We start from the raw sequence: 14010 nt of genomic DNA, 5'->3' as shown, positions 1-14010 counted from the left end.
TGGAATAAACTGAAAGTATTATTATATACCATCAAAACTAATAAAAAAGATTTTAAGCAAAACTTAAACATTAAGAGATGCTTCTTGTTCCGATTGTCTTGCCGGAGGTTATCCACAGGGTTGCTGTTGTGATTCTGGAGGACTATTGCATTAAACAAAAAAGAGTTCAATAGTGACCCAAAATTATTAACCTATACCATTAAAACCTATGATGCACGGAAACTGACACGGACACGGGACATGACACGACACGAGACACACTGACACGCAAATTTTAAAATCTTACATGACATGGAGACACGCATAAATATAAAATATAAAGTATTTTTTAGATAAATCATAATAGTATTTTGATATTTTATTGATATTAAAATATAAATTAAAATTTTTAATTATTTTTAATATCTTATTTTAATTATATCAAGTATTTAAATTTTTTTTATTTTAATAAATAATAATATATACTATATCTAAATTTATTTTAAAAATATATGTTAAGAATAAGACTGGACATGCGGACATGTTATGGTATTTAGGTGTGTCTACGCGTGTCCAGAGAAGAATTTTTATTTTTTATTAAGAGACGGTTAGACACAAAAGACACATGTGTCAATGAAATTATGAACAAAGATTAAAAATACATTAAATTTATTTTTAGATTCAAATAAACCTCAATTAAATCTAAAATGAACCGAATTTACTCCATATTTGAACCTCACAAAACTCTGTTTTTCATTCAATTTTTTGTTCTAAAAATTGTAACCAGGGATTTCAGGGGTATTTTTTCTAAGAAAAAAGATATGAAACTAAAATTATCAACCAAAATATTCTAAACTAAAGCACAAGATGTAAATAAGAGTTAAGAGGAATTACTTGGTATTGCTTAGTGCATTTACAGACGGTGTTGAGCTCATCTGTGTTTGTAACACAGGTTCGCTGCTCAAATTTATAGTCGGCAGTCTAAGAAAAAAAATATTATTTAGTAAATCTAAAGAAATTACATGAAGTTTTAGAAAATGTTAGCAGAAAAAGAAAAAAAGAACTCTATATAAGAAACTCAATCTTACGTCTACGATAAATCCTATCGCGCATCTATTGAGTCACAGTTATCCAGAATAACATTTATTTTTCCATCTCCATCATTTTTTCTTTTTATTTTTTTTAGCTCCAACATTTGTTTTGTTTTTTTAGCAGCCGTCTCCTCTACTTGTTCATTTCTAAAAATTTATACAATAAATTTTCACTTAAACCAGGATGAAACATAGTTAAAAAATAAATGAATCGAATTTATTTCAAATTTGAACTAGCAGTCAAACAATGTCAATCATAAAAAAACACATCGAATGTATACCAGAGACAAATATCAGAGCTGTAATTAACTTAACAAGCACACATGAACAATTTTAAGTAAATACAAACAAAACTAAACCAAATGAACCTCAAATAAATGTAGCAATGAACCGAAAATAATCTTTTCCAAAACTCACTCGTCTTCTGATTCAGTTTTGCTTTCCGAATCTATCAGAACGGTCTTCCTTAATTTAGTTTGTTTTTTCACTACCCTTTGTGGTTGTTTTCTTTTCTTTGATGATGTTTTCTCAATTTCTTCTTCTCTCTGCAACACATAACAAAAGCTTTATTAAAATAACAATATAAAACTTTAAACAAATAGATAGTTTTCAATAATCGATGGTGAGAAGTATACTCAGATTCAGAAAAACTGTCTTCTTCTGAAGACGAATCCAAAATGACAATTTTCTTTTTTTCTTTCTTCTCCTTTTCCTTTTTTTCCCCTTCAGAAAAATTGTTTTCTTTTTCACATTCTTTTCTTCTATTTCTTCTCCCCTCAATTCCGCTCTGTTCACAAGTCCCTAAAACATAAACTTATTTAATTAGCACAGTATTTTTAGAAACATCTGAATTGAAATTTCAAGGGAAAATTTTTTTTATTTATCATTTCATCAGTTGTTCCAAAAAAATCCAATTAATCAGATTCCTCCGTGTCCAATAGGCTACCCATGGTGGCCTAGGAGCGTCATCTGCTTCTGGTCGAGGAAACTTCGATTCATGAAAATATATTAACATTAAAACAAAGACACAGCCATCAACAAAAAGTTTTTTTCCTTTTCTCTGGGCTTCCCTTCCTCAGGAAACTCAGTACATGAGACACCCAATTCCATCGTCGGATGGTGTCCACATGAAGGGCATGCGGCTTATGGATCAGGGAGATCGTACTTACTGTTGTTGGTAGCAAGAAGCATTTTTGGACGAAGATGACAAAATTGCTCTTGAATTTCAGCCAGTTCTCCTCCCATTCAACACTCATATCAATGACAGATTTTGTCAAAGATGTCAAAATAGCACCTTTAAAGTTGTAAATTATCTCCTTCTGTTCCTCATTCAGTTTGTTGTACTCAACTTTTTCAGGAAAATGATCTCCTACAATATTTTAATATAAACAAATCAGTAAAAAAATGCTCAGTTTCATTTTCTGTATTCAAATGAATCTAAAATAAAGCAGGGAATAAACCGAAATAACTTAAGGAATAACAAAAAGATAAAAAAAATACAAATGTAAAAGGTGGAAAGTATAATACCGCTGAAATTTATACCCAGCGATCTCTTATCCATGATAGGTATCATAGCAACGAATCAATTCCCTCAAGAGCTTGTAAGAGATGCTCATTTCCGGGATATGTGCCAGCGTACCGAATCCGATTTCTTTCACAATATTTTTCTTTTCTTTATTCATTTCTTTAAATACCTTAGCTATTGATTTTGTTTGGCATCTCAAATCGTGAGTTTTATGCAAGGATTTAAAATAGTATGTTATGATATATTTATAATACAAAAATAGAGTTTATTTAATGTGTATATGCTTACTTTATAGTGTGGCTTCTCTTTTTTTTGTGATCGTCATCTTTTTTATTTTTGATGTAAGGACAAAAAAATTTGGTCAATACTTAACAGGTGAACTTCACTTAACAGTAGAATCAAGTGAACCTAACTCAAATCTCAAATGAACCTAATGAACCGAATTCGATTCAAACTTGAACAAAAGGTGATAAACATTTAATTAGCAAGAAAAGCATATTTCAAATCATTTTTGCTTGCAGATGAACTCAAATAAACACTTAACAGTAAAATTAAGTGAACCTAATTCAATTCTCCGATGAACCAAATGAACTGAATTCTATTCGTATTTGAATAAAAAGTGATAAACATTCAATCAACAAGAAAAGCACATTTCAAATCATTTCTGCTTGCAAATGAACTCAAGTGAACCTAACTCGATTCCCCAAAGAAGCGAATTCTATTCATATTTGAACAAAATGAGATAAACATTCAATCAGTAAGAAAAGCATTTCTGCGTGCAAATGAACTCAATTAAACTAGGTGATGAACCGAATTATTTATCAGAACCAATAAACTAACACATTTTCATTCGTATGCCCTAGTTAAGAGAAAAAATGGAATCAGAGAAACTCGATCTACTAAACGAACCAACTCAATCCACTAAACCTTAAATCGAACTAGGAGAAACGCAAGATTTGCGAGAAATTAAATGAATATAATAACAATAGTTTTTTTCATACTTTGCGGAGTCTTTGTTCTTATTTTTGTCTGTTCTTCGTATCGAAAGCTACACTTGATTCGCAGTAGTAGAAAATACGAGGTTTGAGAGATTTTGAGAGATTTGAAATTCTCCAATAACAGTTTCAAGTGTGAAGGATGCACATTTTTTTCATATTCAAGCACAAATAAATTGGTAACGTTTGGGGAGTTTCTGTGCGTGTAATACACGTTCATTAATGAGATTGGATTTTTTTGGTATTTGGTCTGCTTGGTTGGATTTAGATAGAAAATTGTTTGGATTGTAACCCAACTGTTATAAATAATAATTGTCAAAGTTTAAATAATGAAACAAAATTTATTTTACAAAAATTATAATGAAGGAATGTTAGAAGGCTATCATAATTTATTAGTTTTAGCCATCAGTTAGCCATTAATGTTTAAAAATATAGGATAAATTATGTTATTAAATTATTAGACTAAAGAAACTAGACCAAAGAAATTGAATTGATGGCTAAGTGATGACCAAAAACAATAAATTTTAATGGTTCTAGCATTTTTCTTTGCCTCATCTACACAAAAGACTCAGAAGCATCCTCGCGGGTAGTGGGGAGAAGCACATTGGTTAACACAAACATCTAATCTGATGGGTAGAGACGTCTTTATTTGATAGTTAAACTAAATTCAACACTAGTGACAAGTACAAACTACAAAGACAGCAGCTAGAAAGCTAGAAAACCGAGATGGGAACCTCGTACCATTGTTTGAGGCAGTCTAGAATGGAGTAAAAAAAATTTCCTTGACAAATTGCTGTAAATACTTTCATGAATTTTTTGTCCGGTGAGGCAGTCTTCTCCGCGGTGAGCAACCCTGCGTTTGATCTCATGAAAGTGGCTGCCCTTGAGTGAATCCGCTGCTAGGCCCCAGCTCAGGGGGTCAGAGGAAACACTTTGCTTGCCCTTATGTGGATCAATTGCCGCCATCTTCCTTCATAAACAATTCAGCTTAGTTATGAAATGTTTAAATAGAGAAATATTATTTTGGTTGGTGTAGTGAGTAGTGACTGCCGTGTATACTATATGCGTTCGTCGCCTTCGTAGATAGAGCCAACTCCAGCAGCTGCTGCATTTGATTTTTCAATTTATTTGTCAAACAAAGCAAAATATGTCCTTCCTATCACGCTATCTTGCTACTTGCTAGTAATTGCTTCTGTACAGTTTTCACAAATTACAAGCAGACAAGATAGAACTATAATAGAGGACACGGAAAGACAGACGGCGCTGTCAACCTTAACTTCATGCACTTTATGTAAAACTTTATATATATATCATTACCTTATTTTGAAACAAGCCTTGATTTTTTCTAGCTGAGTATGAACTCTTATTCAAGAAAAATAAACCTCAGATTCGTACCCTGTTCCTTTTATGCCATGTTATTTCAGCAGTTGCAATAGTCAATATGCCTGGCAAACCCTTATCACTTATGATGCCTTGCAAGCATGGGCAAGAGGCTGCACTGAGGCACCAGAGTTTTTGAAAGATGAGTGCCTGGCTCTTCCAAGTGCCTTTGGGTGGGTCCCATTTCATTTTAAAATTTACACTTCATTGCCTTCATCTATAGATTGCATGACTTCTTGTTGCAACCTCGAGGTGTAAAAGTAAAAGCAACTGAAGGCATAAATGCAAGTAATTCAAAACAAACATTTCCCCTGAAGATGAAGAAGGTTGTAGGCAAAATAAGAGTGGAAGGTAATTATACATCTAAGCAGAATCATATAGCTTACTTATCCAGTTATGCGTTCATGATCTTGAATAATTGGGACAAATGTTTGTAATTGTCCTGCTGTTAGGAAACTAGTGAAATATTGTAGTCTATGAATGTTTTGCAAATGCATCATAGCAGGATCTAGAATCATGACAACTGATGAAGAAACTTTGTTGGATTGACTAATTTGAATAGTTAAAAATCATACAATAATCATTATGTTCTGCTGAGGGTCTCTACCAGTATTTAGGCATGAAGAAAGGAGAAAAAGATATATACAGAATCGCAAAGAGCCGTGAAAGAAGAACGAAAGACTTGGATCAGGTTAAGTGCATAAAGGATAAAAACGGAGAGGTTTTGGCTCAAGAAGAGAAGATCAATGAAAGGTGGAAGAGCTACTTCTACGAGTTATTTAATGAAAGACAGAAGACTCTTCCGAGCTTTGGTCGGTTATGCACGAGGTAAAAGAGGCTCTAAAGCAAATGAAAAATGGCAGGACAGTAAGACCCGATAATATTTCAACTGAAGTTTGGAAGAACCTTAGAGAGAGGCATCAGTTAGTTAAACAAACTTTTTAATGAGATTTTAAGATTAAAGAAGATGTCTGATGAGTGGAGAAAGAGCACATTGGTACTTTATCTACAAGAATATGGAGGATATACAAAGTTGCAAAAACTATAGAGGAATCAAGCTAATGAGTCATACCATGAAATTATGGAAAAGAGTGATAGAACGGAGACTGAGACAAGAGACACAAGTAACAGAGAACTAATTTAGTTTTATGTCAGGTAGATCTACCACTGAACCGATATACTTGTTAAAAAAGATGATAGAGAGATATCGTAGTAATAAAAAAATCTACATATAATGTTTATTGATTTGGAAAAATCGTACGATAGGATGCCAAAAGAAGTCTTATAGAAGATTTTGGAAAAGAAGAAAGTAAGGATCGCATATATGCCTGCAATTAAAGACATGTATGATGGAGATACAGCTAGTGTGAAGACTCAAAGTAGTGTGACAGAGAAATTTCGTATTGGTATAGAATTATACCAGGGATCATCCTTAAGTCCATACTTTTTCACATTAGTCTTCGAAGTACTCATAGAGCATATCCAAAAACCTGTGCCTTTCTGCATGCTTTTTGCCGATGATATCGTCCTTATGGGAGAGTCAAGGAAACACCTAAATAAGAAGTTGAATTTATGGAGAGAAGCTCTAGAAGTGTATGATCTGCGCATAAGCCGTAGTAAGACGGAATATATAGGATGTAAGTTCGGTCGCCGAAGCAGAAACCCTCATACAGAAGTGAAGATTGGAGAAAACATCTTACAAAAAATTAAAAGTTTTAAGTATTTTGGGTGTATCATACAAGATAATGGAGATATTGAATAGGATGTAAATCATAAAATCCAAACAGGTTGGTTAAAATGGTGGAATGCGTCTGGTTTTATATGTAATAAAAAAGTGTCTTTAAAACTTAAAGATAAATTCTACCGTACCACTATCAGACTGGCTATGTTTTATGGTACAGAGTGTTGGGCAGCCAAAGAGGAATACGAACATAAGTTAAGTGTGGTAGAGATAAAGATGTTGAGATAGATGAGTGGTCATACGCGATTGGATAAAATAAAGAATGAAGATATAAGAGAGAGAGATGGAGTAGCACATATTGTGAAAAAGATGGTAGAATCACATATGGTTTGGACATCTGAGAAGAAGACCGACAGAGCACCCAGTTAGGAGGGTGGATGAGATAGAAGATGAACAAAGAGTAAAAAGCAAAGGAAGACCTAGGAAGACCATCCATGAAGTGGTCAAACGATATCTACATGTAAACAATCTCTTTATAGACATGATACATAATAGAACTCAATAACATTGTTTAATCCATGTAGCCAACCTTATTGTTATTGCTGTTGTTGTAATCACTATGTTCTGCCTTCTGATACCAGGATGCAGTACATGTAAATATGTAATGTTATTAATAATGTTAAAGATCTTACACTGGCATGTAAATTCAGTTTCCGTGAGAACCAAGGGGATGCCCTAGTTGTTGAAGTCCAAGATTTAAAAAAGGCAGTCCCTGGTTGAATCCCAATTTCATCCCTCAGTGATAATCCTGTAAGCTCTCTATTGCTATATCATCTGTAAATATAATTCTCCTCTTTTACACCACCCACATACATGACATGTAATGCATCTGCTTAGTATGCAGAGTGACAATCAAATAAAGGTTCTAACTCTACCAAACAGAAGTTTTTTAAGTTCATTGATGAAAGAAGAATGAATAATATTAAGATAAGAATTGCATCGAGAAAAGGACATAACAGTTTATTAATAGAATATATCTTTAAAGTTATTAAGGAATCAAATCGGAAACTCTGAGATCTATTATCAAGAATCATACATATCTGTTCTATGTGACTGAGGTTTCAGTGTACTTATCAAAAGAGAAAATTCTTTTAACTTTACTCATATCGTTACTAACTGGAATTTTTTCAAATGGGACAACATGGTTTTAAACTTTTAATCATATGATTGTCTGAATTTTGGCTAGTAACAACCAAGATGGTCAATTCTCAATGTGGCAACTCCAACCATGGATTGCCTGGAGCTTGTGAGAGAGTTGCTTGAACCCTAAATAAAGGCCAAAAGTGACAGGAGATTGACCACGCAGGAGGTAAAAATTCTCTCAAGTTTCAACAATGAGCAAGCACTTATATGATTTAAGTTAATCTGCTTTACAGGCATTCATTAGAAATCCTTGAAATTACATAGGTGGTTGAGAGGGTTTATGCAAACTATTACGTAATATATATACTCTTGGACAGAAAATCTTCATTTCTTCTCATCTATATTGATCCTAACTAATGTACAGTTTATAACATTTGTTATAATGTAACCTCCTGTTTGTAAATGGAGAATCAGTTAACAATTTCTTAATCCATTTTCACAGAGAAGCCTACTTTTGGACTGTGAAACTCAAATAGAAAGTCTTCTGACTACAGTTTTCGAGAGCTCACCATCAGGTTTAACTGAGCATTTTGGTCCAGCATCCTGTTCTGCAGCACCAGCTCTGCACCAGCTCTGTATCCTGCCATACATGTCTACGGCAGTCTTCATGATGTACTATCTCTAGATGCTCAAACTGATGCTCTTTTAACCGCATTTATTCATGAATAAGATTCAGCACTATCCTTGAACAGCAAACTTTGTATGAAGCTTGCTTTTCCATGGAAGTTGTATCCTTTCAGCTCCAACTTTTCTCAGGCCAATGAGTTAGATAATATAGTATACAAAGATTAAAATAAAAGCTCATACAAAAGTAAAATGCCTTTCTGGATCCTTTATGCAATGGTAATACATTAAATAACCCTTTTTTCGTTTGTGTCAAGCACCACTGAGGGTTACCTAATGGATACCATCACCATCTCAACTGCATACCTAAAGATGGAAAACCTTTGTGTTTCTATAAGAAATGAAATTCAAGCAGATATAAAGATCCACAGCCAGCATATATTTCCTAGGTATTCATCAAATTTCTTTACAGAAACTAATCAATACATTTTCGTTCCTATTTAGAAATGTTTCTTTATGGTACTAATCAACAATAATTCTTCATCGTTTCTGTTCTTAACCTATAGCCATATTTACTCCGAGCAATAATTTCTTTTGATTACTTAATAGAATTTCTGACATCTGTACTCCAATTTTCAGTTCAATTGACCTGACAAACATCACAGCACTTAGCTGTGTAACCGGCTGAGAACTTTACTTTCTGCATGGCCACCATCTTGTCCACAGGCGCATGTGAACGGCACCTTGAGTCGTGGAATACAAGGTTTATCTAAGAAACTTCTCTGCAGTGCACTTACAAGTACAATAGTGAACAGCATTTGAGGACACTCTCCTTTCTCATTACTCAAAGTTCCCAAAAATGGCATCTTATTGCCTATTTCTGTATTTCTTCAAGAAAAATGTCATCAAACTTCCACATTATGATATGGCTCCTATTCAATGTCTATCTCTATCTCTAATTTTATTCACTATGATAGGTGAATTGACATCACTTGGGTCATTGTCAACCTGGTTTCATCATATCCAAAGAAACGGCATAATTTATTACTGTCAGTCACCAATAATCCCCACAAGAACATGCGCCACCATCAAAATGGTGAAATCTATTGGAATCTCGCAGAACTATCTGCCGATTAACAATCTTTGATATATATTTGAAAGCAGTGTGACAGTCCCCACAAACCCGAAGGTTCTTCATTATCCTGATTGGTAATTCAGACTTGCGAGTGAGAACAAAAGCAATTGCCAACTTTTCACTATGATAGCTCAACAGCTCTTCTTTGTTTTCAAGTTCAACGTCATAGAGTGCGTATTTGCTTTCAGGCACATATCCAGCATCCCTTATTTTCTTCATTAGCTCCTTCAGTTTTTCGTAGATTTTATCTTTTTCCGGATGTGTTTGATCCCCAGCCACAAATACATGAACTTCATCCTTCATTGTCACCCAACTACACCCAGCTTCCTTCTTCACTGCAGCCTTCCTCATTGCCAGCCTTGCCTCCGCCACATCTCCCCACATCCCGCCAGCAGCATACATGTTCGAAAGCAGCACATAGTTCACAGCATTCTGGGGCTCTAGCTGAATAAGCATCTTGGCAGCCTTCCGTCCTAGCTCTGTATTTCGGCCATTTGTTCGACAACATGCTCCTAAAACTGTTCTCCAAATGAGAACATTAGGATCCATTGGCATTGTTTTGATAAAGTCATCTAGCCTGTTGACATCACCTGCTCGCCCAAGGAGGTCTGCCATACAAGAAAAGTGCTCTATTCGAGGTGCTAGTCCATATACTTCATTCATTGACTTGAAATGCTTAAGTCCTTCATCAACTAAACCTACATGACTACAAGCTGATAGGACCCCAACAAAGGTAACATGATCTGGCAATTGCCCTTGCTGTTTCATCTCTGTGAAAAGCTTTAAAGCCTTTTGTCCATGTCCATGACGTGCATAGCCTGATATCATTGAATTCCAAGAATACATGTTGCGCACAGGCATCAATTCAAAGAATCTTGACGCATAATCTATCTTTCCACACTTTGCATACATGTCAACTAGTGCACTACCTACAACAACATCAGTTTCTAAACAAGCTCTTATAGCACATGCATGGACTTCCATACCACGCTCTAAAGTTGCAACTGAAGCACATGCACTCAAAACAGTGGCAAGAGTGAAACCATCCAATCTTTGGCCCTCTTGCATCATGTGCGATACCAAATCCATGGCCTTGTGCAGGGTGTCATTGTGTATATATCCAGAAATCATGGAATTCCAACTGACTTCGTCTCTTCGCTCAGACATTCTGGAAAAGATAGTCTCACAGTCCTCCATCTGCCCAGACTTTCCGTAGAAAGCTAGCAGTGCATTCTCAATGGCATTGTCATCAGAAGCAGAATATTTTAATATCAAGGTATGGATTTGACGGCCCAATTCAAGAAGTGAAAGAGAAGAAACTGCTGCTAAAATATTTATAAATGTGACTCTATTAGGCCTCCACCCGGCTCGCAACATCTCCAGGAAATATTTTGTAGCCTCTGAAACAGATGTTTCTGAAGTTGCTAGTGCACCAATGAAAGAATTCCAAGAAATCTGATCATACTCTGGCATCTGAAAAAATACTTTCCGACACTCATTCATATAATCAGTTTCTGCATATAACGTAAGAATAGCATTTGAAACTGAAACATCCGAATCAAGCCCCAATTTAATCCCTTCACCATGTATCTGTCGTCCTAACATGATCCAACCCAGGCTTGCACAGGAACTCAAAGTGCTAATAACTGAGAAATTTGAGGGCACCATTCCATGTCTCCTCATTGTATTAAAACAGGCAACTGCTTCCTCAAATTGCTCATTATGGTCAAGGCCAGAGATCATAGAATTCCACGAGACAATATCTTTATTAGGCATGAGTTGAAAAATTGAGCAAGCATTATGGACGGCACCACATTTTGCATACAGATTAACAAGTGCATTTCCAATCGGAATCCAGAAATCAAATAATTCTCTGCGAATCAAATAAGCATGAACCTCTTGACCCTTTCTCTTGCCTTCATTCAAATTTGAGAATTCAGTTAAAGCACTTAGAAGAACCACATAAGATTCTGCGTTTATTTGAACCATATCTTTCATTTCCTTGAATATGTTAGCTGCTTCTTCACCCTGGTGCTGCCTTGTCAATCCAACCATTAACCCATTCATAGTCACTACATTCATATCACGCATCTGCCGAACAATTATTTTTGCCCATTCAGTTAAGCCGTATCTTGCAAAGCCATTGACTAATGCACTACCAACATACAAATCTTGTAGAAATCCGGATTTCTCAATCCTTGTTAAAATCTGCTCAAGCAAAATCAATCGACAGTCAAACACAGAGCATGCAGCAGTTACTAAGCTACAGAAGGTATATTCATTAGGCGTAAAGGTGAGCTCTGTGGCTTCCCTTTGCATGCTTGAAAATAGCTCAAAAGCAGAAGTTGGATCCCCCCTACGGCAATACACTGAAATAATAGAATTCCATGATGTGGAGTTCTTAATTTGTATTTCATCAAAAACACGGCGAGCATCATCAATGGAACCGGAGCAATTTGAATACATGGACATGAGCACATTAGACAAGATTATGTCTGAAGAAAATGGAGACTTAGAAATTAAGGCATGAATATCCATGCCGAGTTTAAGCCTAGTTGGACCTCCGTCTTGGCAAGCTCGAAGGGCACTACCAATGGCATAGTGATTTGGCATGAGGCCAGCAGAAATCATCTCTTTGAATAAAATACAAGCGTCATCAGGCATGCCATTTTGTGCATATCCTGAAATCAAACAAGACCAGGAAACAGTGTTCCTTTGAGGCATTTCAGCAAACAGCTTCCGGGCGCAAAACAAATTGCCAATTCTGACATAAATGTTGACAAGAGTATTGGACAGGAAAACATCACTGGAAAACCCAGTCTTGTATAACTGCAAATGGAGCTGATGCGCATCTCTCACGGAAGAAGAACTTTTGTATCGCTGGGCTAGCAAGTCATGATACTCCAAACTCAAAGGTGGAGAATTTAGTTGGTGGTGGGATAACTTGTCATGAAGCAACTTTTGTGGAGGTGGGAAGACAGTAACAGCATGCCTTGAATTGTAAAAGAGTCGCCTTTGGCAGCGTGGATATAAGGTACCGCCAAAACATCTCATGCTTTTGGCCACTCTACCGAGTCATCCTCTACTTCAAACGGGTTCTGGTGATCACCGAAAGGACTGATAGGTTAGAAACAAAAAATGGCGGTAAAGAAATATAACCCCGCGGAAGGCGACGAAGCAAGAGTCAACCCCGCGAGTTGCTTCTGCCGCCGGCGACGAGGAGCCCAGGGAAGGCCACAAGACATTGAGACGCCGGCGAGTGTGATGAGACGAGACTCAAGTGAGACTGAGAGGCAGAATCAATTCAGGCAGTGGCAGAATCGAGCAGACAACCACGCACGCTGCAATGCAGGCAGCAAAAACCACGCACAGCTCGAGCACTCACGGGCGGAGGGAGGCGCGGCGAGACGCGAGTAGCCGACGGAGGAGAGAGGCGAGACGCGAGCACACGACGCGGAGGATCCGGCGAGAGGCGCGGCAACGGTGGCGAGCATGCGGTGGCGGTGAACCGAGATTAGCTGAGAGAGAGAGACGAGGGTGGGGTAGCTTCAGAACTAGTTTTGTTTTTCCAAATAAAAAACTTCAAACCCCGTTCCCCAGTTTTCGCAAAACGCCAAAACCCAACAAAGTCAAATAGGTTCCCACCGATTTTGTACGTGTTTGTAATTCAGTTTACAAATTGATTTTACAAACTTAATAAAAAATAAATTTGTGTTAAAAGTAACTTTTGTTTGAGAATTTTTATATTAAAATAAATTATAATAAAAAATATTATTTAAATTATATTATTTAAAATTATTTTTGGATAAAAAATTATTATAAAAATATCAGTTTAAATAATTTTTTATATTATTCTATTATTTTATTTTGAATATTTGAATAGATCTCATTAATTAATTTTAATTTCAATTATTCTATTAATTTCTATAGTTTCGCAAAATATTTAATTAGGTTCTTATACTTTTTTTTCCTTTTAATTGAGTTTCTACATTTTTTTCTTTTTATTTAAATCTTTGTACTAATTTTTTTAGTTGGGTCCTTATACAATCAAGCCAATTATTATTAAGAGGGACCTAATTGAAAACAAAAAATGTTGCAGGACCAATTAAAAGAAAAAAAGGATAATAACCTAATTAAAAATTTTGCGAAACTATAAAGACCAAAAGAATAATTAAATCATAATTTTATAATAAAATTAATATTTACTTACTAAATTAAAGTAACATATAAAAGTAAAAAATATATATTTTAATACATAAAAAATTAATAAATATTAAATTAAAAGATAAAATATTAATAAAATACATAAAAAATAATATCATATACAAAATTAGTACATATAAATTAAATAAATACAAAATTAGTACATATAAAAAAATAAAAAATATTTATTATATAAATAAAACAAATACAATAAAAAATAAAAATACAAAAGAGAGTACTATAAATTTGATAAT

The 14010-nt window shown here is 35.1% G+C and overlaps 1 protein-coding gene across 1 annotated transcript; it reads right to left on the bottom strand.

The window, feature by feature from the left end:
- Positions 1-8158: 8158 nt before the first annotated feature.
- LOC112797201 (putative pentatricopeptide repeat-containing protein At5g09950) lies at positions 8159-13163 on the bottom strand. The gene has a single exon (XM_025840017.3). It carries the CDS (start codon positions 12605-12607, stop codon positions 9473-9475), a length of 3135 nt encoding a protein of 1044 aa, XP_025695802.1. The 5' UTR covers positions 12608-13163; the 3' UTR covers positions 8159-9472.
- Between the last annotated feature and the right edge of the window lie 847 nt (positions 13164-14010).

The sequence above is a fragment of the Arachis hypogaea genome, chromosome 4 (genome assembly GCF_003086295.3).
Source record: "Arachis hypogaea cultivar Tifrunner chromosome 4, arahy.Tifrunner.gnm2.J5K5, whole genome shotgun sequence".
In the NCBI taxonomy this organism is placed as follows: Eukaryota; Viridiplantae; Streptophyta; class Magnoliopsida; order Fabales; family Fabaceae; genus Arachis; species Arachis hypogaea.
The sequence above is the reverse complement of the archived record's forward strand: the minus strand, read 5'-3'. Positions and strand labels throughout refer to the sequence as shown.